At 48.8% G+C, this 20,715-nt stretch overlaps 2 protein-coding genes across 3 annotated transcripts in view; one reads left to right on the top strand and one right to left on the bottom strand.

Annotated features, from left to right (window-relative positions):
- Window positions 1–820: 820 nt before the first annotated feature.
- Window positions 821–5,288, top strand: Slfnl1 (schlafen like 1). The gene is made up of 5 exons (XM_059255874.1): window positions 821–934; window positions 1,693–2,262; window positions 3,672–4,187; window positions 4,360–4,503; window positions 5,115–5,288. The coding sequence occupies exons 1-5, from the start codon at window positions 821–823 to the stop codon at window positions 5,235–5,237; spliced, it is 1,467 nt and encodes a 488-aa protein (XP_059111857.1). The 3' UTR covers window positions 5,238–5,288.
- A 2,062-nt stretch (window positions 5,289–7,350) lies between these two features.
- The window catches only part of Ctps1 (CTP synthase 1), a 33,345-nt gene continuing 19,980 nt past the window's right edge, over window positions 7,351–20,715 (bottom strand). For both annotated transcript variants that reach the window (XM_059254884.1, XM_059254886.1), the window contains exons 10-19: window positions 16,324–16,412; window positions 15,148–15,242; window positions 14,334–14,396; window positions 12,114–12,157; window positions 10,986–11,082; window positions 9,957–10,012; window positions 9,776–9,872; window positions 9,102–9,246; window positions 8,542–8,636; window positions 7,351–8,117 (exon numbers count right to left, since the gene is read on the bottom strand). In XM_059254884.1, the coding sequence (XP_059110867.1) occupies window positions 8,552–8,636; window positions 9,102–9,246; window positions 9,776–9,872; window positions 9,957–10,012; window positions 10,986–11,082; window positions 12,114–12,157; window positions 14,334–14,396; window positions 15,148–15,242; window positions 16,324–16,412 (771 nt within the window). In that variant the 3' untranslated portion in view covers window positions 7,351–8,117; window positions 8,542–8,551. The remainder of the gene's footprint in view (window positions 8,118–8,541; window positions 8,637–9,101; window positions 9,247–9,775; window positions 9,873–9,956; window positions 10,013–10,985; window positions 11,083–12,113; window positions 12,158–14,333; window positions 14,397–15,147; window positions 15,243–16,323; window positions 16,413–20,715) is intronic.

A 20,715-nucleotide genomic window follows, 5' to 3' on the forward strand; every position in this document is an offset into this window, starting at 1 on the left:
CCACTTGGGAGGCAGAAGCAGGAGGATCTCTTAAGTTCGAGGCCAGCCTAGTCTATAGAGCAAGTTCCAGGACAGCCAGGGCTACACTGAGAAACCCTGTCTTGAAAAACAGCAACAAAAGAATATCTTTACCTTATCTAAGTCCTACCCCAAGGAACTGGCCTCAGTGGTAGAGGTTCCATGTTACCCAAGCCTAGCCGATTTTCAGGCCTGTCTGTGTTTGGTACAGAAAAGGGTCTTGTATCAAGGGAACCCTGGACTCCATCCTGTACATTTTGGTTCATCCTGGGAGCAGGTAGGTCCTGTCAACGCTCATTGGAGCTTGGGGTTGGGGACCAAGGAGGTGGAGACTTTAGACAGCAAAGCCAAAACATTGGCAACTAGTGGCTTGTGTGAGTGCTGGGGTCTGGAGAGGTGATGTAGAGGGAAGAAGCGGCTTTGGGCCCTCAATTCTAGAAGCTGCTCCAAGGGTCGCCATGGCCAAGCTGTGGCAGCTGAGCAGCTGTGTCTGCTTACACTGTCTAGCCAAGACTATGGTTGTTGAGGACCATCCTTGCTTGACATCCCCCAACCCTGCTTGCTACCTGTGGCTGAACTAACCAGAAGGCATTGTTGGCCTTCATGAGATCACAGAGGCCAGTGAGCGGGCCCCGCCCACTTCTAGACCTAGACCCTGGTCTCTGCCTCCATGCCAAGTCCTAAGTATCCTGGGCCGGGGAGCTGTGGGAGCTCAGGGCTAGCACCTCCCATGGCCCCGCAGGAGCCAGCAGGACATGAAGATCATAGGCTTCCTCTTTTCTCCTCTTCCTGCTTGCCCTGAATGCCCCCACTGCAGCTGGGGTGGCTCTCAGACTCTGACCACCTCAAGAATCCAATCTGGAAAAATGCAGGCTGGTGGTACCTGCCACCCAAGTTGGAGGCTGGGGGTGTGGGGGTGAGTAGAGGGTCTGTGGCACAGCTTGTAAATGAGCTCCCAAGCCTAGGGTGACATGCAGGCTCAGTTCTACTTCCTGAGGCACCTCAAGTTGGGTTGTTGGGTTTTTTGGGGGTTGGGGGGGGGAGCGGGTTTCAAGACAGGATCTCTCTGTGTAGTCTGGCAGCCCTGGAACTTGCTTTGTAGACCAGGCTGGCCTCGAACTCACAGAGATCCGCCTGCCTTTGCCTCCCAAGCTGGGATTGAACGTGTGTGCTATCACCGCCTGGCTTCAAGTTTTATGTATATATGCAAAGGCCTTTTGTATGGGGAGGGACTGTGGCCGTTGTCAGTGTGTCAAAACCCCAAGAACCTGCCAACCCAGTCCTAAATAGTTCCAATGACCCATACTAGCCTCTCGGCAGATTTTAGAATCAAGTAGGAGGGACAGTTTTGGGGCCACTGACCAGCCCTGAGAGTTTAGAACTATGGCCTCTTCTCTGAGGCCCACTATAACCATCTTTAGGGCCTGGAGACTTTAAGAACCTTCTAGATGTGAAGAAACCCAGCAAGCTAGGAGGTCCTGGACGTAGATTGAGGAATCAAGATAAAGAAGGTACCTGGGGGTATGGAGGACTCAAAGATCCCTCCTAACCCTTCAGGCAAACCCCTTATCTACCCACAGGCCCAGAGGCAGGACTCGGGCCCATCTGGTTCTTTCCTAGGCACCAAGGGGGGTCACTGGCCCTCTGCCCTCCTTTCTTTCTGACCCTGCCTAGCCTCTGCCAGTCCAGAAGCTTCCAGAAGCCTCAGTACCTGTGAGTCCATTGGGAAGCCCTGGCCAGTCTGAAAGCCAGGCCCAGGAAGAGCATTCAGCAGTGAGGACTACCAAAATCCCTCCTCAGGAAGACGCCATCACCCTCAGGAGGAGGTCAGCACAGACACCGATGTGGGAGACCCCTGTGGAGTCGCAGGGCCAGCAGCTCCTGCCAGAGCTGCCTCCAAAAGAGTCCTCGCCCAAGGACTCTGGCCTCAAGGCAGTTCCCAGCACACATACTCTTTATGTGGGCCACCTGAACCCCCAGTTCTCTGTGCCCGTGCTTGCCTGCCTGCTACGAGACACCCTAGAGCGGCTGGAGCTGCCGGTGGCCCGTGAGAACATTGAGGTAGTGAGGCGGCCACGAAACACTTACGCACGGGTACAGGTGGCTGCCCCCAAGGCTGCCCTGGCCTCCCTCCCCTGGCGCCTGCAGATGGCCTTGGAGGAGCAGCTAATCCTCAAAGAGCTCACTGCCCGGGGCAAGGAGCTGGTGCTGGGTGAGGGACTGGAGTCCCTAAACCGCAGGGAGGTAAGTGAGCTGAGTGGGGAACAGCAGGAGGAACCACACCCCTGGGGATGTGACTCAAATGACTGACCCTCTTCTCAGAGGGGGACTAATTTTTGCATTCCAGTCAGGTTTGCGAGGTCCGGGACATACCAAGTTCTGGGTTTCTCCTTGGCCCACCTCACTGTTCCCTTGACAAACACCAGTACCTACATTGTACCAGAAGCAAGGCTGAGGCAGGCAACCTATGCCCTGTCCTGTCAAACCCTCCAGGAGCAGAACCAACTCTGCCAGTCCCAAAGTTGGGGTGGCTGTGGGAGAACAGGCAAGCCCTCACTACCCACTGGGGACAAATTTGCAGGGGACCGGAAATCCAGGCTTGGGACTTAGGGAGCGCAGAAGGCACTCCAAGATGTTCAGGTAGTGAGGTAGGACAGGCTGTTTGGTATCTCCGGAGCTGAGGCTGGAGGCCACAGGGGCAGCTGAGGAAGAAGCTGGGCCAGAGGGTAGGTCCAGATCACTACAGCTGTGATGATCTACAGCAAAGCAGGGTCCGGGCCAGTTTTGTTGGGGTGAAAACTTATACTACCAATGTCCTTGGTCTTCTGTCCAGAGGGCAGACCCATGGGGCCTGACCTGTGGGTCTACAGCTCTGATACTTTGATGCATGTACACCTGCTTTTGTGTGTCTATTAGTTTCAGTTCTGTTAGTTTCTGAGTTCATCTTCTTTGGGGAGCTGCTGGGCTGCTAGGTCCTGTCCATCTCCACACACCAGCCCAGCTGAGTGTCCAGCCCTGTAGCGGTGAAGGCTGCTGGGAATTGGGAGTGGCCATTGGGTTGGCATTTAGAGCTACTGAGAGGATGGGAAGAGGAAGCTGATGGGCTGTCAACATGCTAAGGAAGTTACCGTGCAGAAACAAAATGCCCAAAGCCCTAGAGACAAAGCAGGAGCCACAGAGGGACTCAGGAAGGGCAGAAGAAAGCTAAGATTCAAGGGACTTTTCATTGGCCAGGAAGTAGCTGGCAGATATACCAGGGACAACAAAGAGTAGAGTCCCCTCAGTTTAGGGACCTGCAGCTCGGCCCAGAGAACTACAGGATACAAAGATGCCTCCTGGGAACATCTGGGCCTGGGACCTCTTACACACCCCAAGTCGGGAAAGACTGGCCCACAGGTGTATTGGCTCCCAGCTCCAAAGGGGCAATCTCTTTACCCACCCAAGCATCCTACAGCAGGTGCCAAGGAAGAGCCCAACCCAAGAGCTGGCTTGGGCCCTTGAGCCAGCTCTGGCTTTTGCACACGTGCAGAACTGGGCCCTCCCTCTGGGAGACGACCACTGGCAGCAGTATGGTGGGGGTCTGGCTGGCAGTCTCTTAGGCTAGGACCCTCTGCCTTCTGCCTATACACCCACTCTTGACCCCACCCCAGCAGGAGGACAGCGGCTCAAGCCCCAGCCCCAGCCCTGGCCCCAGCCCAGGCTTCAGGCGCCCACAGCTGCGCCAACTGCCAGACCCTTCCCCTAACTGGTGCTGGGCTGGGCGACGGCAGATCCCTCAGAACCGACCCAGTGGTGTGCGCTCTGACAGTGCCATTGTGGACCAGGAGATCTTGGGCCAGGAGCAGCTATTCCAGGGTGCCTTCCTTGGCAGCGAGACACGGAATGTGGAGTTTAAGCGAGGCAGCGGTGAGTACCTGAGCCTGGCTTTCAAGCACCATGTACGGCGCTACGTGTGTGCCTTTCTCAACAGTGAGGGTGGCAGCCTGCTGGTAGGTGTGGAGGACAGTGGCCTGGTACAGGGCATCCACTGCAGCCACCGTGATGAGGACCGTACACGCCAGCTGGTAGACTCCATCCTGCAGGGCTTCAAACCCCAGGTCTTCCCTGACGCCTACTCCCTCACCTTCATCCCCGTCATAAGCACTTCCACGGCCAACACGCCTCTCAAGGTGAGCTCCCGGTTATATGTCGTCACTCAGGACAGTGGGACTTTGCTGACATTGCTGAGCAGCACAGGGTGGGTAGCACAAGCAGGAGCCCACCACACTGCTTCTGGGAGCTAAAGTGTGGGGCTACCACCATCAAGTGTGGCACCTCTGAGCTGCTGTTGCCCCTGCTAAGGTACTCCGTCTGACCGTGCACACCCCCAAGGCCCAGGGTGAGCCACAGCTGTATGAGACAGACCAGGGGGAGGTATTTCTACGGCGTGATGGAAGCATCCAGGGCCCACTGTCTGTTGGCGCCATCCAGGACTGGTGCAGGCAGGTGAGGCAGCTGCGGCCAAGGTGGGCTAGGGCCAAGCTGACTCAGACCCCTACAGCCATGCACCCAAAAGCACTGGGCACGCCTGGAGAAGGGAGGGCTTGGATGAAAGGAACTCTGCCTCCTCCCAAATTCCCAGCAGTCATTTTAAAACCTGTGTCCCATTCCACAGCCCCACCCACCCTGCCTCGGCATTCAGTCATTATGTTGTTGAAGGGCCAGGGGATCGGGGAGACTGGACTACTGAGGTGCTAAGGAAACTACAAGTGCTGTGCACTGTACCGGGGTAGAGCCTGGTGAGGGGGCAGGGGAGGGCTGCACTGAGTCCCAAGATGAAGTCTTTCTATGAGGGAACCACCCGATGGTAGAAAAGCAGAGGGGAAGGAAGGGAGCGGACACTGGAGATGTGGTCAGGTGGTGATCAATGCCCTGTGCCAGCCCTTGGGAGGCTGCAGAGGGGGCTCCATCCCAGTGGGCGGTATACGGGCAACTTCAAGACCCTTGGTCAGAGGCGGCAGCATGGCCAGGACCCCAGGCTATGGCCCACCCCAGGGAGGAGGAAGGCACCCCTGGGACAATGGCAGCCTGATTATCTACTGCCACACTGTCCTCAGAAGTGGACGATGGAGCTGGGCAAGCTGGAGGAGAAGGTGAAGACCCTGACAATGGAAAAGGAGCAGCTGAGGCAGCAGCTGAGGCAGCGCCGGTCCCTGTCCTGCAGCTGCTGTGTCCTGTGAGGATGAGGAAGATGTGGGCTAAGGCCTGGAATAAAACACACATGAGCCGCCTCCTCTCTCCTCAGCGCTGCACATGCAGGAGCCATGTGGCTTCACCTCAGAGCAGGCTGACAGTCAGCTCTTGGCACACCCCCAAGCAACCCTGCTTTCAGAAAACTTGGCTAGTCACTCCAGAACTCAGCTCTAAGAGACTGTAACTCTAATCCCAACTAAATGCACCTTTTGCCTAAGCCAATTCTAGTGGGCTGGGAATATCAACTTGGAAAGGCCGTTTGCAGCTAGCAAGACCTATGTGGTAACTAGTTATAGGGCCTGGGCCACCCTGCAGCTCTCCCCCTAACTTGTCATTGTGCCTTATACACTGCATGCACAGGAATGCTTAGTTACTTCTACGACATTGGTCAGCCAGCCAGAGACTGCTACGTCACAAGTCTCATGCCCACAAAGATACCACCGCACTGCAGCCACTCAGCAGCCACTGCGGCTCTGCCTAAGACTCAGCACTTGGGGCAACAGTGCCTACCTCTGCCTCAGCCTTGTCACCTGTGAGATGCTGACAGTGGGCAAGGGGCATTTTGTCCCACTCATGCAGTAGCTGGTATCTGCTGGCCATGGCAGAACAGCCATTCACAGGAGTCTAGCCGATTATCGCCTCTCCACTAACTGGCACTAAGGCTAGAGCTGGATCCTGCCCCACCTGCCCTGTCCACACCCATTTCACCACAAGCAAGCCACCTGCTGCTAGCTGCTCCTGCTGCCCGCTACAGCAGCCATGCATGCTACAGCAGCCATCCCACTCCCCATCTACACTGGGTGCTCCCCTGCCTAGAACTCTCTTCTCTCCGAGCTGCAGGACTTAGCTCCCCCTCCAGGCTTGCCTGGGACTTGTGGCACCCCCTCCTTCAACACTCCCCACTCCTGCCACGGCCGAGGTGCTGGGAATTCAGACAGGAGCAACTGTGTCCAGTACAGCTTCCTTTTTCCCTCCCCAGAGCCATGTCATAGTTTCTCCCACCAGCGTACATGCTGCAGGTCAGGGATATGGTACTTCCCCAATGAGACAATCAAGGATACTCTTAAATTTGGGCTCTAGGCTAGCAGATAATCATGGTGTACTGACAGATAGCCCTTGTCCCCTAGGTCCGAGGTAAGCACACTAAGCACACAGAAGAAGCCTGCCAGGTTCCCTCCTGCTAAGGAGAAGCCTCTGAGCACTGGTCATCATTGGACGCAGTGGGCTCCCTTCCAGCACCATCCATGGCAAACTCTCGGCTATGTGGGCATTCCTTTTGCTGACAGGTCATACAGGTAGCTGGCATGTGCAGCTGGTGAATAGTGAGGCCATCTTCATCAGGAAAGAAACATTAGGGATGGCTCTTCAAACCACCCCATACCCAGCCAGGCCTCACTGTTGTGGCAGCAGCGATGGTCCCTCTGGGACACACTGCCTCAGCTTGGGGAATAATGAGACCACTGGGTGGGAAGGGAGGTTAGAAGTAGAATCAGCCACAGCCAGACAGGATCTATACAGAAGTGACCATGTGAGCTCACTGAGAAATGAGGGAAAGACAGGAATCTGAGGTGGGAGCTGGGCTAACTGGTGGGACACATATTCCTCCCCAAGGCTCCATGTCTCAACTTGTAGCAAGTGAAGAATGTTACCACCTATACACAGCCAGGCCTGCAGCCTGAGTGAATGCTAATGTCACCATCACCCCACAACTGACTTTGGAAAGTTCCCTGTCCCTGTGACCTTGAACTTCTGAGCCTCAATTCTAGAAGTCAAGAATGAGTGCAGAGTGGGAGAGAAAGCAGACCAGCTGGTTAAGACAGCCCATGGTCAGCTGTCTGGTGCCATGTGTGAAATGCCCTGTCTGCAGGGGGCAAAGGACCCTGTCCAGGCAGCCCATGGTTCTTCTTTTCCCCTGCTAAGTAGCACACAGCGGCGATTGGCTTTCATGGAAAACTGAAGTCTTGCTGAGAAATCCTGGTTGCTACTAAGGCTTGCATCTCAATGTGACATAAAGCATCAGACTGCTGGCTTAGGAGAAGCCCAGCATTAAAGTTCAGTGTCCATCACCCCAACCAGTGACAGAATGAGAAAGCACACCAATGGTTCTGCATTATTTATTACGTTAGGAGTATACATTGAGCCAGCCACCATAGTGTGGGCACGTGGTCATGCCCATTGCTATGTCACATTAAGAAAATATCTTTTCGAGTTGCATTTCACCTGCATTAACACTATTTTGGAAGGAAAAAATACCCTCAGATCAATGCTGCATACACGAGAGGGCTTCAGAACTAGTTTCCAAGATTCCTTTTTTCTTGACCCCTTGATGCAAGGAGTGTTCTCAGCCCCAAGAATAGGAAGTGCAGCCAGAGCCCCAGGGTTTCTATGTGACACTTCATAGACAGAGCTTGTGTGATGTACCGAAGAACCAAACATCCCTCTGGATGGCCAGGGCCAACCACAGCTGGAACCAAGTCCCCAGAACTCGGCAGCACTGAGATTCCAGCAACATCCACAGTAGCAGCCCAGCACTGGGAATGCTAGCAGCCCAGGGAAGTAACAGCACTTGAATGACAGTGACTCAAGTGGTCGGAAAAACAAGGTGGTTGATGACCTTCAACCAGCCGCTGGCCACCATCAGGTCCCATCCAGAGTCCTACTCCCCGTGTCAGAAACACAAACTGTAAAGGAATTATCGCAGGATCCAATATAAATGATGGGACATGCAAGTGACAAAGTTTTCCAAAAAACCTTTCCCCCATAATAAAATAATCTTAATAAAAACATAATTTAAAGGAAGTGTCAAAAGCAGAGTGTAAAATCATAGTTGTAAACTATCGGGTCAAAGGCTTTCTTGAAGAATCATCCTGTTTCAAAAAAAAAAAAAGGCTAGAATTACAAGATGTTTATTAGAGAAGTGTCAGAACGTGGTCAGCTGCCAACCACCACAGGGAATGAGGCCTGTTCCTGTGGGAGGACGGCAGAAGCCTACATTTGCAATCCAGACCCACACACCATCCAGGCCTTGCAGCTCCTGTGCCGTGCTCAGCCAGGTGTAAGCACTGTCCACAGCAGCAGCCTCCTCCATGACTAACAGATGCCTGTGTGTGGAGGGAGGATGCGTGTGTGCACCTGTTCACGTGCTGCTGTGTGGAGGACACGGGCTGACAGGCATCCTCCTGTCACTCTCCAGCTCACTGACACAGCCAGGCTGGCTGGCCAGTGAGCAGCTAGGAACAGTCTGTGTTCCCACTTTTTCCTTTTTTACTAAACCTTAGAAATGTCACTTACCAACACCAGATCAGTCCTGACTTATTGATGGGAACTTCAGTTCAGTGATTTCGGAGTCAGGGGAGCTGCTGCCGCTTCTGTCACTGTAAGTGTCCCTGTGGAATTCACAAGGTTTACTCATCTCCCAGCAAGTACTCACTTCACGTCCCCTTCTTTGTAACCCCTGTACACAGCAGTGTGTGCCCCTACATGGCAACTATCTCTAAACACATGTGAGGCGTGGAGGGATTTCCTTCCTCTAGTTCCAAGAGATACCCCCCACCCCTGAATACTTCAGTATTGATACAGTAACCACCTACTGAGAGAAACCGGTTTCAGATAAAAGAAGTCATCAGGCATAAGCCCACCTGGTGGTGACCCATTTGCCATGGATGGGATCTGCTCAGCCACATTACCAGAATCCAGAATCTATAGAGATGAGGCCTAGCCAGTAAGACAAGGAAGCCTAACAAAACCCCAGGGAAAGGATGGGAGTGTGTGGTCACCACACAAGGACCAGGCCCTGCCATCGGGCTTTTTCTTAGGACTGTGTAGAGCCTCACTGTGATTAGTATCCCTACCTGGGTGAGAGCCGGCAACCTTTCTGCAGGTAGTGTGGGAGCCTCCCAACAGAGGCCAGGAGGAGGCCAAAGTAGGGCGGGGAAGGCTTGATAGGCCTGGACAGGAACTCAGGGTGATACTGCACCCCAACAAAGAATGGGTGATCTGCAACACAAATTCAGAAGGAACAATTAGTATTCTGTGCATCCAAAGATGAGACAAACCCTAAGAGTGTTCGAAAGTAACTCTATCACTTAATTGCAGATAAAAGGTACTCCAAGCAGGAGTGAGCTAACACTTTTCTCAACACTGTGTAGAGGCTCCTGCTCTCAGGTCCCATCTGAGTATCTTGTGACTTGCACAGGTTTTGCCCCACAGTTCACATGAAAGCTGAACGGGATTTAGCACCAAGTCCAGCTCTTCATGCTGGGGGAGGAACTGAGCCCAGGGCTCTATGGCTGCTGTGGAAGCTATACCTAGGGATATCAGAAGCTCCTCCCCAGACACTGCTGCCTCCTCGTCCCAAGTCAGGAACAAGAGCTCTTCTTTTCCTGAGACAAGGCCTGGTTCTAGCCCTGGCCAGCCTGGAACTCACTATCCTCCTCCTTCAGCTCTCCAAGTGGTGGACACACCTGGGTAACACGTTTTTCTATTTTCCCACATACCAAGGCATTATCACTACCCAGACAGTTACCTTCCAACTCCACAATCTCCATCCTCTCGCCTTCAACATCTTGGCCAACAAACTTCAAGCCTTGCTCTTCCAAGCACTTTTTCAAGACTGGATTCACCTGGTGGGGCAGGAAAACTCACTGTGCTGGCCTCTCCATTGCCTCCTCTGCAGAGTATCAGAAGGAGCAGGCTCACATCCTCACCTCAAATCGGTGGCGGTGCCTCTCTTCCAAGTAGTCTGTGTCTCCATAGAGTTTCCCTGCAGAAAACCAGGCAATCTGTATGACTTCTGCCTCCACAAACAATCTATGCAAACTGCTAACTTCCAATTCACTCTTTATCTTTAACCACACTACCAAAATTCTGCTAGCCACGTTCACCTGTTCTTGATGTAATTCGGACAAATAATTATTCCTGGGGCTCTCTCTCTGCCCAAACCAAATACAATTAACAGGAACAAACTTTCACGACCTCTTTTGAACACACCACTGCTAAATGCCAAAGCACTGTGCTGCTGGGAACCACCACAGGGGCAGGCCAGGCCCTCCTAGAAAGCCAGCTCCCTGAGAACAGTGTCTGGAAGGGAAGGAACTGAAAAGCTGGTGGGTACCTGGTGCCTGTGGATAAACAGGCACAGTGTGTGCAAACGGGATGCTTACTGACTCACTCCTCACTGCCTACTGAGACCCCCATGCCCACAGAACAGCACAGCTCGAAGAACTTGAAAATGGCACAAGTGATTCTCAAACAAGTCTGCCACTGGAACCCCCAAGACATAGGGTACCTCTACCAATGGTTAAAGCAATGTTTCCACTGGGCAAGGCAATGTCTAGTAGAGTAATTTTCTTAGATATTTTCCTCCTCCAAATCCCCTAAGCTTTTAACCATGATCATTATCTGTTAGAATAAAATGTATTTAGAGTAAACTAAGTAAAATTGTGATTTTTTTCTTTAACCACCAAATTCCAGTTTTATTTACCAGTATAAGAAAGTAATCACAGATTGCAATGGATTTAATCTAATGGCCTGTCTTGTTGAGGTGCCCATATCCAAGGACCCAGGAGCATTATCGGAGACTGTCTAGCTAACACAGTACATCCTAAACAAGCATGAGGAGGAGGAGGAAGAAAGAATTGCAAAACCTGGAACAAAGCCAAGAAAAGGTTGGCCTGGCTCTTTGGATAGCCCATGTTAGACCAGGACAAAAGCCAGACTCATGTAAAACAACTTACTCATGACTGAGTTCTTGGTCTGGAACAGGGTTCTCCTCTTGCCCAGCCTCATGGTTCCACCCATCTGCCCGGGGTTATGTTCTGGCATGTCTATGACCTAGAGACATTCAGAAAACAAATCTGACTGCCACACTCGGCTGCTGTTAAGTCAGACCTCCTCCCCAAGTAGAGCACTCCTGGGTAGGAGGAGTTCAGTGCTTCACCCTGCCTCATGATGCTGTCCCCTGCCCTAGCATTGGGGATGCCAAAGGCCCTGTGCTGTGGCACAGCAATATGGACACAAGACTAACCAGTCAGACACAGCTGTCTTCTGGGCCTGAGAAAAGGGTACAAGACCAATAGCCACTAACAAGTCTATGTACAGGTAGACTGTGGCACCCCAGAGGGGCATGCCTGAGTACCTTATAAACCCCTTCAGGCTTCTCTATGCTCCATTCCCTCATCCCATTGTTCTTACATTAACAAAACTTCAACTTCAACAAATAAGCAGATGCTAAGTCACTGAGATCAAAAACTTGTCTACCTTGTCACCATGTTCTCAGTGACAAAACAGTCCCTCACATACGGCCAATGCTCAGCATTTGCTGAATACTGAAAAAGAAAATGCTTAAGTATGCCTGCCACTCATGGGCTAGGGATTCAAAGACAAAGACTGTCCCTCACCAGTGAGCCTTAGTAGCATCACAAGTTGACTAGGCCACATGCCCCTAGGCAATTGACAACAGCAGGATTGTAGCCTGGAAAAGCTTCACTTGCCACTAAAGAAATCACCACCCCTGAGCCTGTCAACCCTGAGCCTATCTACCTTCCAGGATTGGCACTGGAGAGAACATGAACTGTTATACACTCAGAGAACATGCAGCAAGCCTCCATCCACACACACTTCCCACCAGGAACTGAGGGGATGGGAGAGCTATCTCTTGCTAGCAGGGATCACACTTGTCTATTACAAATTTTCTGTGGTAGCCTGGAAAGACTGGTGAGGAATTATGTGAAAACTTAAAAAGTCCTTGTCATGAGCTCTGAGGGGTCTTTGGGACACTGTGGCCTCATTGCCTGTCTGCAATCCATTTCACAGATGTCCTTCCACCCCTTCTAAGACCTGAGAGGTTCAAATGCTTGACTCACCACAGGATGACTAGTCTTAGGGTCAAATTCTGTAGAATTGGCATCTGAAAAGTTAAAATAATTGAGTTATGAAAATAGCTATAAAGAAACCAGTTACTAGTTTCATGCTAAGCATCAAATCATGATCTCTCAGTTTACAGTCAATGATTACAGGCTGCCAAGTAGTTAAGAGCACTCTTCACTATTCTTCCAGACGACCTAGGTTTTGGTTTCCAGTACCCACAATTGACAAACCATCCATAACTCTAGTTCCAGGGGATCTAGTGCCTTCTAGCCTCCATGGGCACCAGGCAAGCCAAGTGTACTTACACAAATGCAGGCAAAATATTCATATGCACGAAGTTTAAAAAAAAGATTAGGAAACGATGGAACACCAATAGCCAGGGGTGTTGGTACATGTCTTTATTCCCGCACTCAGGAGGCAAAGGTAAGTGGATCTCTCTCTCTCTCTCTTCTGAGTTAAAGTCCTGGTCTAGAGTTCCAGGTCAACAAGAGCTACACAGTGAGACTGTCTCCAAACAAAACAAAACAAAATGAAGAAGAAAAGAGAAAACTAATAATTTTAATTAAAATATAATCACACTGTTTTTCCCCTTAAGGGGACAGTGTTTTTTATTTTATTTATTTATTTGGTTTTGACTGGGGGACAGCATTTTTAAAATAAGATTTAACACAGGTCAAAGTATATCAAAATCATCTTAGATTGTTTCTCTTATAACTGTGCTTACATTAATTCTTCATTTTGTTATAGATTCTCTAAGATGAACAAGAACTGCTCCCTTTGTCTTTCGTCCATCCTCAGCATCTAAGAAGCTGTCATCCTCAGCCAAGTTAGGAATTAGCTGGTTTGTTATTTTTCTTTGCAGTACTGGGACTGAATCCAAAGCCCTGCACATGTCCAGCCCTTTTTCATTTTTAGTTTGAGACAGGCCATCGTGGAACTCACTCTCCATGCAGGCTTCTATCTGTGATCCTCCTGTCTCAGTCTCTGAAATAGCTGGGAAGTTAACCGATTTCAACATAAACAACCTTTCTATACTTTATGAAATATATTACCTAACCATAGGCAAAGCCACTAGAAAAAAGGCAAAGGATCAAGTCCCCAGCACTGTGTGTTGGTTCTTTGTGTGTGAATGTAGGTACTGTTTGCTCCCTGGGCCCAAACCAGGCTAAGCATACCATCAGGCCACATGCCCAGTTAGGAACCCCCGGGGGGGCGGGGGGGGGGCGGCAGGAGCTTGAGCTTGAGCTGTGAAGGCATCCAGGAGTCCTAGAAGCCAGCTCTGAGTGATGGGCAGACAGTCCTTGTAAAGACTCAGACAGCAGAAATAAAGGACAAGCTGTTTATCCCACTGAGCCATAGTCCCCAGGGTTGTGAGGTAAAACCCAGCTTTGGCCACGGGCCAGCTGCCCAGATTCTCTTACACTACATAAGCCAGACAGCTTTTTCATACCTACATACTGCTTCATTTGTAGCAATCTCAAAAGGAAGCCTGAGCTGTGAGAAGCCAGTGACCTTCCAATGGGTCTCCCATGGTCAACCAGTTAGAGGTAGATCTCACACTATCTGAACACTTTCTATATGCCAGAACTGCTAGGGGACTATTTGTTTATAGTATTTCACCTACTTTTATTTATTGTTATTTTTCTGAAACCTGGTTTCTCTGTGTAACAGCTCTGGCTGTCCTGAAACTCACGCTATAGACCAGGCTGCCCTTGAACTCACAAGGATCCACCTACCTCTGTTTCCTGAGCGCTGGAATTAAAGGCATGTGCCACCACCACCACCACTACCACCACCACCACCTGGCTTCACCTAATTTTTTCAACTGTGTGAAGTAGGAAGCACTCTGATGCCTATTCTACAAGCAACAGAAGCCAGAAAGACTTAGGTTGCCTAAAACCACCTGTATTTATGATAAAGCCAGAACCTGAGCCCAAGTCTGTAACTGCACAATCCTTCTCTAAGTCAGCGGCTTCTTACTGGGCACCATCTGGGTGGTAGTCACAGTGTTCAAGTGAGACTCTTGAGACAAAAAGGCAGGGCAATGGCTAAAGACCTGATTGCTCAGTGCTCCCTCGTGCACCACTGTGAACAGGGCGCCTACTTCCCTGAACACTAAGAAGTGCTGCAGAAGCAGGCATCATGCCCACAGCTCTCACCACCAACACAACGCGGCCGTCAGGCCCTCCAGGATCGGTTGCAGAACATACACTTACCTTGCCATCCCAGCACATTCCTTGAAAATTCTACCACTGCTAGTTGCATTCCTAAGCACACACCTTCCAAGAGAAGGAAAAACAACGTCACTCTCCACTGAGAGGGCAACTCCTACATTTCCCCAGTCTGTCAGTGTCTTTGTGTCTTGAGTGGAAATCACATGCTTAACATTATGTCAGAAACACCCAAAAGCTTTACCTGTACTGAATTAAAACTAGGATATGTGTACACATGAAGATTCAGGGTTCTGCAAAGCTACTCAGGTAAAGAAATAAAACTCCACTTGGCACCTTAAAATCCAAGCTTCTAATCCTTTCTTATAAGGTCTCAATTATAGGTTGATCAAGTTGAAAACTGCCTAAATCTGCAACAACAGGAAACATCCAAAAATCACTTGGCCCACTTACTGGCTGCTCTGCCAAGTGAGGAGGACACAAAGCCCAGCCTTACATACACTGCAAACAGCATTTCTTACCCCACAGTCCACTTTCTCCATGCAGCTCATAAACTTTCCATATTACAGATCTGAGGGCCAGCGAAGTGTCTAGGTAGGTAAAGGTGCTTTGCCACCAAGCCTGATTACCTACGTTCAGTTCCTGAGACAAAAATGGTGAAAGAAGAGAACAGGCCCGAGCAAGTTGTCCTCTGACCTCCACACGTGTGCATGGCATGTGGCTACACACATATGCATAATTAAAGTAATTGAATTTCCCCTGGAAAATTCCTCTGCTCTCTAGAAAAAATTGTGTACATGCCTTGCTTCGCTAGCAACGTTCCTCTTCAGAGCGAAGAGGGCACAGCAGAGCTCCTTACCCAAAAAAGGCTTCTTCTGTTTCCGAGCCCAGGCAATTGCTTGAATTTTTCCTTCTGTTCCCCGAACACCAAATCCTCCTGGAACCAGCACTCCACTGCAGAGAGAAGACCACAAAACAACTTCCCTTTTCCACTAATCCAGCCCTCATCATACCAAAGAAGCCATTGCCAAAACCTTGAGCCATGAAATCATTTCCCATATATCTAAGCCCCCAGGGTCTGAGACTCGAACTAGATGACTGTGAGTGCCTTTGCTGTGCTCGTAAACACGACAAACTTAGTGCAAACAGAAACATGGGCTCCATCACATGAACAGATAACGGTCTATCATGATGCTGCTGCTACCGCCCTTGCCCCTCGTTCATCATTCCTATTTCTTTGTTGACATAGGTCTTTCAGTATAGCCCAGGCTGGCTTCAAACTCACAATCCTCCTGCCTCAGCCTCCTAAGTACCAGACTATGGGTGTATTTAAGGTGCAGTCAGTTCACATTTCCTCCAGATTCCAATGTTCCTCTCAGTGAGCCTCTCCATGAGGGGCCTCTCCTCCTCAGCAGTGTGCCACACTGACCAAGCAAATCAGCAGCAGTTCACAGCCTTGCAAGACTGACTACTCTAGTGTAGTCAAACTTCCTTCTGGTTTTTTACTATTTTAAGAAAAACCTAACTGGGCATGGTAGCACACCTTTAATCTCAACACTTGGAAGGCAGAGGTAGGCAGATCTCTGAGTTCAAGGCCAGACTAGAGTTCTAGGGCAGCCAGGGTTAAGCAGAGAAACCTTGTCTTAAAAAAACAAAAAGAAAAGAGGACCTGGGGATATGGTTTAGTGGTAGAGCGCACATGGCCCAGCATTCGATCCTCAACATCTCAAACAGTAATAGTAGCAGTAAGAGCAGCAGCTATCAAGAACAATTTATGAGACTCAACCGATGGCTACTCATTAAATGATCTGGATGAAAACAATCTTTAAGCCTCGTGACAAGGTGTGCACAGCAAGAATCAGTAAAATGAGACTATGTTTCTTCAGATCCAACAATAATGCTGCACTTTTTCTTACAAATTATTCCATTTACTAGGTAGTCAAATCATTCAAAGACATTTTCACAGGCAAATGACCTCCCTCAGCACAGGTCTGTACTGACTGGCATAAGCACCATGGCAGAGAAGGCTACTTACTGAGCACTGCAGAGCTTCTGCCATGCCTCATGGTAACGCACAGGCTCCTCCTGCAGGGTGCTGGGCTCCAGATCTGTGGAATCGATGTACTGGGGCACCAGGCAGGGAGAGAAATAGAAGCTTATTAATCCAACCACACTCGCAACTTTCAAATAACATTATCAATGTTCCATTTCTCTTAATTTCAGTTTTAAAGTGAACATAATTCAATAATTTATCATTTAATAATTTAATAAAATTAAATATTTTAATTAAGGGTCCCCTTTAAAATTATTTAACCTTCAAGTCCAATTCTACCAACTCCACATAGAGTATTTAGATCTTCTTGCTAACAGTAAGCACAGTGTCCCATCCGGATGAGCACGACACAAGGAAAAGCAACTGCTGAACTTTGCCAAGATAGGGTAGGACAGTCTTTCAAACTTTCCTGCTTCTGAAAATGGTCTGTCAGATATTCTAGGCCTGTTGCCAAAAGTGGTGCCCCAATGTTGCAGAGAAATACAGGGTAACTGTCCAGGCAGCCAACTGTTTCTATCATACCTTGCATGTTTCAGAAGTTGCTTGTTTGCACTTCCTGTTTACTCGGGTAATATTATTTTCCTTCTCAGGTCTTTGATGGGGTTGAAGACTAGATAGTTATAGTTACAATCCTCTCATATTTTTCTTTTTGTTTGTTTGTTTTTTTTTTTTTGAGACAGGGTTTCTCTGTGTAGCTTTGCGCCTTTCCTGGAACTCACTTGGTAGTCCAGGCTAGCCTCGAACTCACAGAGATCCGCCTGGCTCTGCCTCCTGAGTGCTGGGATTAAAGGCGTGCGCCACCACCGCCCGGCCAATCCTCTCATATTTTAACTAAGAGCATTTCAGGTACAAGATTTAGATTCTTCAGGATAGGACAGCTTTTGGAGTAATCTCTGTAACTTGCCAATCACCTTTTGCCTGGACATTTAGTATATGTTTCTTGTTTGATATTGTTCTAGTTGGTTATAGTTCCATTCTTGTTTATGTTACTACCTTTTCTTTCTTCTAGACAATACTTGATGATTGTTCTTATTGTGTATAACTTTGTATTAGGTTTAGAACCTTCTTATTTAGAAAAAAGGAGGAAATGCTGTAAGAATTCCCTCCCCCAATGACCTTGGGGTATCTGGTCTGATAGAGGCATAGTTTTTCTGGGTACATGACTGCTTAAAACTGAGGAGGGGGCTCGCTTGCTCGCTCTCCCTCCCTCTCCCCCCTTCTCCCCTCTCTCCCTCCCATCCCTCCCCTCTCAGGTCAGAGATGAGACAGCTGGTTCCATTTATACACCCCCAGGCAGAACAGAGGACTACAACAACTTTGTGCTCTATTTGTGAGTGTATTTCTCCCCATTTTATATCTTAAATCCATTGATACCCTTTAACAGACTCTTGTGGACTCGACTAACATAAGCCACTGGAGGAGACTCTATTCTCTGTTCAAATGACACTTTCCACAGAGGTTTTTGGTTTATTTGGCCAGCTGGTTTTCCCATTTTTTTCCCCCACCTGAATCAAAGTATGACTTATAAACAGTAAGATATAAACACTTTAGGAATATTTGTCCAATGCACCCTCAACTGGCTAGTTTTATGTCAACTTGACACAAGCTATAGCAAGGAAGGAGTCTCAGTTGAGAAAATGCCTCCTGAATATCAGGCTGCAGGTGAGCCTGTGGGGCATTTTCTTGATTGGTGATTGATAGGGAAGACCCAGCCCATTGTAGGTGGTGCCTTCCCTGGGCTGGTAATCCTAGGTTCTAGATAAAAAAGCAGGATGAGCAAGCCAGTAAGTAGCACTCCTCCATGGCCTCTTCATCAGCTCCTGTCTCCAGGGTCCTCCCTTGATTGAATTCCTGTCTTGACTTCTTTTGATGATGAACTGTGATGTGGCAGCATAACCCAAATAAACCCTTTCCTCCCCAAGTTGCTTTGGTCATGTTGTTTCATCACAGCAATAGTAACCCTGACTAAGACATACCCCTTAAGACAGATGCAACCTGTGAAGACAGAAGGTACCCCATGAAGATATCATCCAAAGACAGTGCCATTGTCCCTAAACACCCTTTTCACCCTGGGAACAGCTGATCCCTGCTTCTCAATTCCAGACAATCACAGGGCTGTTTCTGCCACCACAGATTGGCCTTGCCTTTCTACAACTCCACGTCCCTTCTAGAACTCTGTGTCCATGGAGCTACACACCTGTAGTCTTGAACCTGGCTTCTTTTGCTCAGACTCTCTGACATCCACCCATGCAGCACAATATGGATGTTTGTTCCTTTGTATTGCTGAATCAGTTTCCACTACATGAATATATCACTCTACTCATTGACCTGCTAGAGATATTTGTGTTGTTTCTAGACTTGAGCTGGCATAAAATCTTTGTGTGTTTGTGTGTGTGTGTGTGTGTGTGTGTGTGTGTGTTAGTTTTTTTTTTGTTTTGTTTTTTAAAGAAGGTTCTCAAACAGCTCAGGCTAGCCTCCACCTATCTTATGTAGCTGAGAATGACCCTGAACTTCTGATTCTCCTGTCTCTACTTCCCAAGTGCTGAGATTACAGGCATGCAGCACTATGCCAAGTTTTACGTGGTGCTGGGAACCGAACACAGGGGTTTATTGAATGCTAGGTAAGCAAGCACTCTACCAACTGAGCTATCTCCTCAGCCCAAAGCACTTCCACTTCTCTTGAGTAAATACTGGGCCGTTAAAGTATAAGGCCATACTATTCCACTTTTACATGAAACTGTCAGGCTGCTTTCCAAAGCACTGCACTTTCAACACATCTTCCAGGCAGCAAAGCACAAGGACCCCTGTCCTCTCAGCCACCCTTATGGGTATGTGCTGCCAGCCCACTGGGATTCATTTGCAATTATTTCTGTGAAAACCAAGTGCTAAGAATCTCTCCACAAGCATCTTATTTTACGGTTTCTTTCCTTGCCTCTCCCCCTTCCTTTTGGAGACAGGTCTCATATATTCTAGGCTGGATTCAAATCCAAATCAAAGTATAACTTATAAACAATAAGATATGAGCATTTTAGCAGTATTAGATTCTAATACAATGTAGCTGAAAATGACCTTGAAGTTCTGATCTTACCTTGATCCACCCCAATTTTGCTTGACCTACAAACTGCTCAGATTATACCTGATTTATTTCTTGTAGAATCCTCTCTTCAAGTCTTTTAGATCTTTTTAAAATAAATTTCTTTTTGCTACTGTTCCTAATCTCCCCTGTCTAATATCTTGCAGTTATTTCCCCAAACCTCTGGGTTGACCCAGTTCATGTCCTCACTACTATCTACAGACCCTCTCTAGTTCACAATGAATTCAACTGTTCTATATCCCCAAGCCTTTGGACATCCTTCCTTCCCTCTGCCTTCCCAACCCCTTTCAACCTCCACAGGGCCTTCCTCTCTCATATATCTACCAAGGCAAGTGATCCTCTTTCCTAGGTGTTCTATGTCTGAGAGTCTCAGCATTCCTAAAAAGCTGGAGTATTTAATTCTTGACTCTTCTCTCAACCTCCACCATTGAACACATGGTGGCTACAAGCTAATCTCAAATAGATAAAATAAATCAATGATGAAAAGAACTAGCAAAAAACAAAACAAAACAACAACAACAACAAAAAAGCCCAAATACTATATACAAGATAGTAAAATGGGGTCTTCCATTTCTTAACACAAACACCAGGTCACTCTGTGGGAACCTCTCTGCAGGTACACAGTAACTCAATCATCACAGCGAACTGTGTGAGGAAGGAGGCAAACCACAACACTAACCATGGGCACAGCTACATGGGCCCCTGGGCACCCACCTCCCACTCACCTCTCCTCCATCTTCTGAAAAGCTCCAGCCAGTGCAATAGGAACAAGAGCTCTAAATGGACCAGTTGACTTCCAAAGGAAGTGACTACATCCAGCAGTTACTATATAGCAGACTCCATCTCAGCAGTTCCCAGTAAACAATTTAGTTCTTAACCAAGGAGGAAGGGCTATCCCAATCCCTTTTAAAGGAAACCTAGGCAGGAGAGGTTAATATATCTAATATCACAGAGCACTTGGGCAACAGAGCCAGCACCCCAGGCTCTGGAGTCTGTGCCCTTAACCATGACACTTGATGGGAGCATGTACTGACATTGCACCAGAGCAGCTCAGGGGTCTTAGGCAGCACCATCAGCTGGGCACTATGCCTATGTCCATCAAGGCCTGCCATTCCACAGGGACTGACACTCAGATCCATGCACTAAGGCCCTTTCATTATTTCTGGAAAATACTCTGGTGTTTCCTTGGAGCCAGGAACCAACATGAATCTTTCTTACCCCTAAAAATGAATGCAGAGGTCCAAAAACCATAAAGAAGGTAGGTATGGGATATCTACAAG

Source organism: Peromyscus eremicus, chromosome 2, assembly GCF_949786415.1.
Source record: "Peromyscus eremicus chromosome 2, PerEre_H2_v1, whole genome shotgun sequence".
NCBI lineage: Eukaryota > Metazoa > Chordata > Mammalia > Rodentia > Cricetidae > Peromyscus > Peromyscus eremicus.

Coding starts and splice junctions, on each gene's coding strand:
- Slfnl1 (XM_059255874.1), top strand. CDS start 821: ATGCCCCCACTGCAGCTGGGGTGGCTCTCAGACTCTGACCACCTCAAG. Junction 2,263..3,671: donor AGTCCCTAAACCGCAGGGAG/GTAAGTGAGCTG, acceptor CCACCCCAGCAG/GAGGACAGCGGCTCAAGCCC. Junction 4,188..4,359: donor CGGCCAACACGCCTCTCAAG/GTGAGCTCCCGG, acceptor GCCCCTGCTAAG/GTACTCCGTCTGACCGTGCA.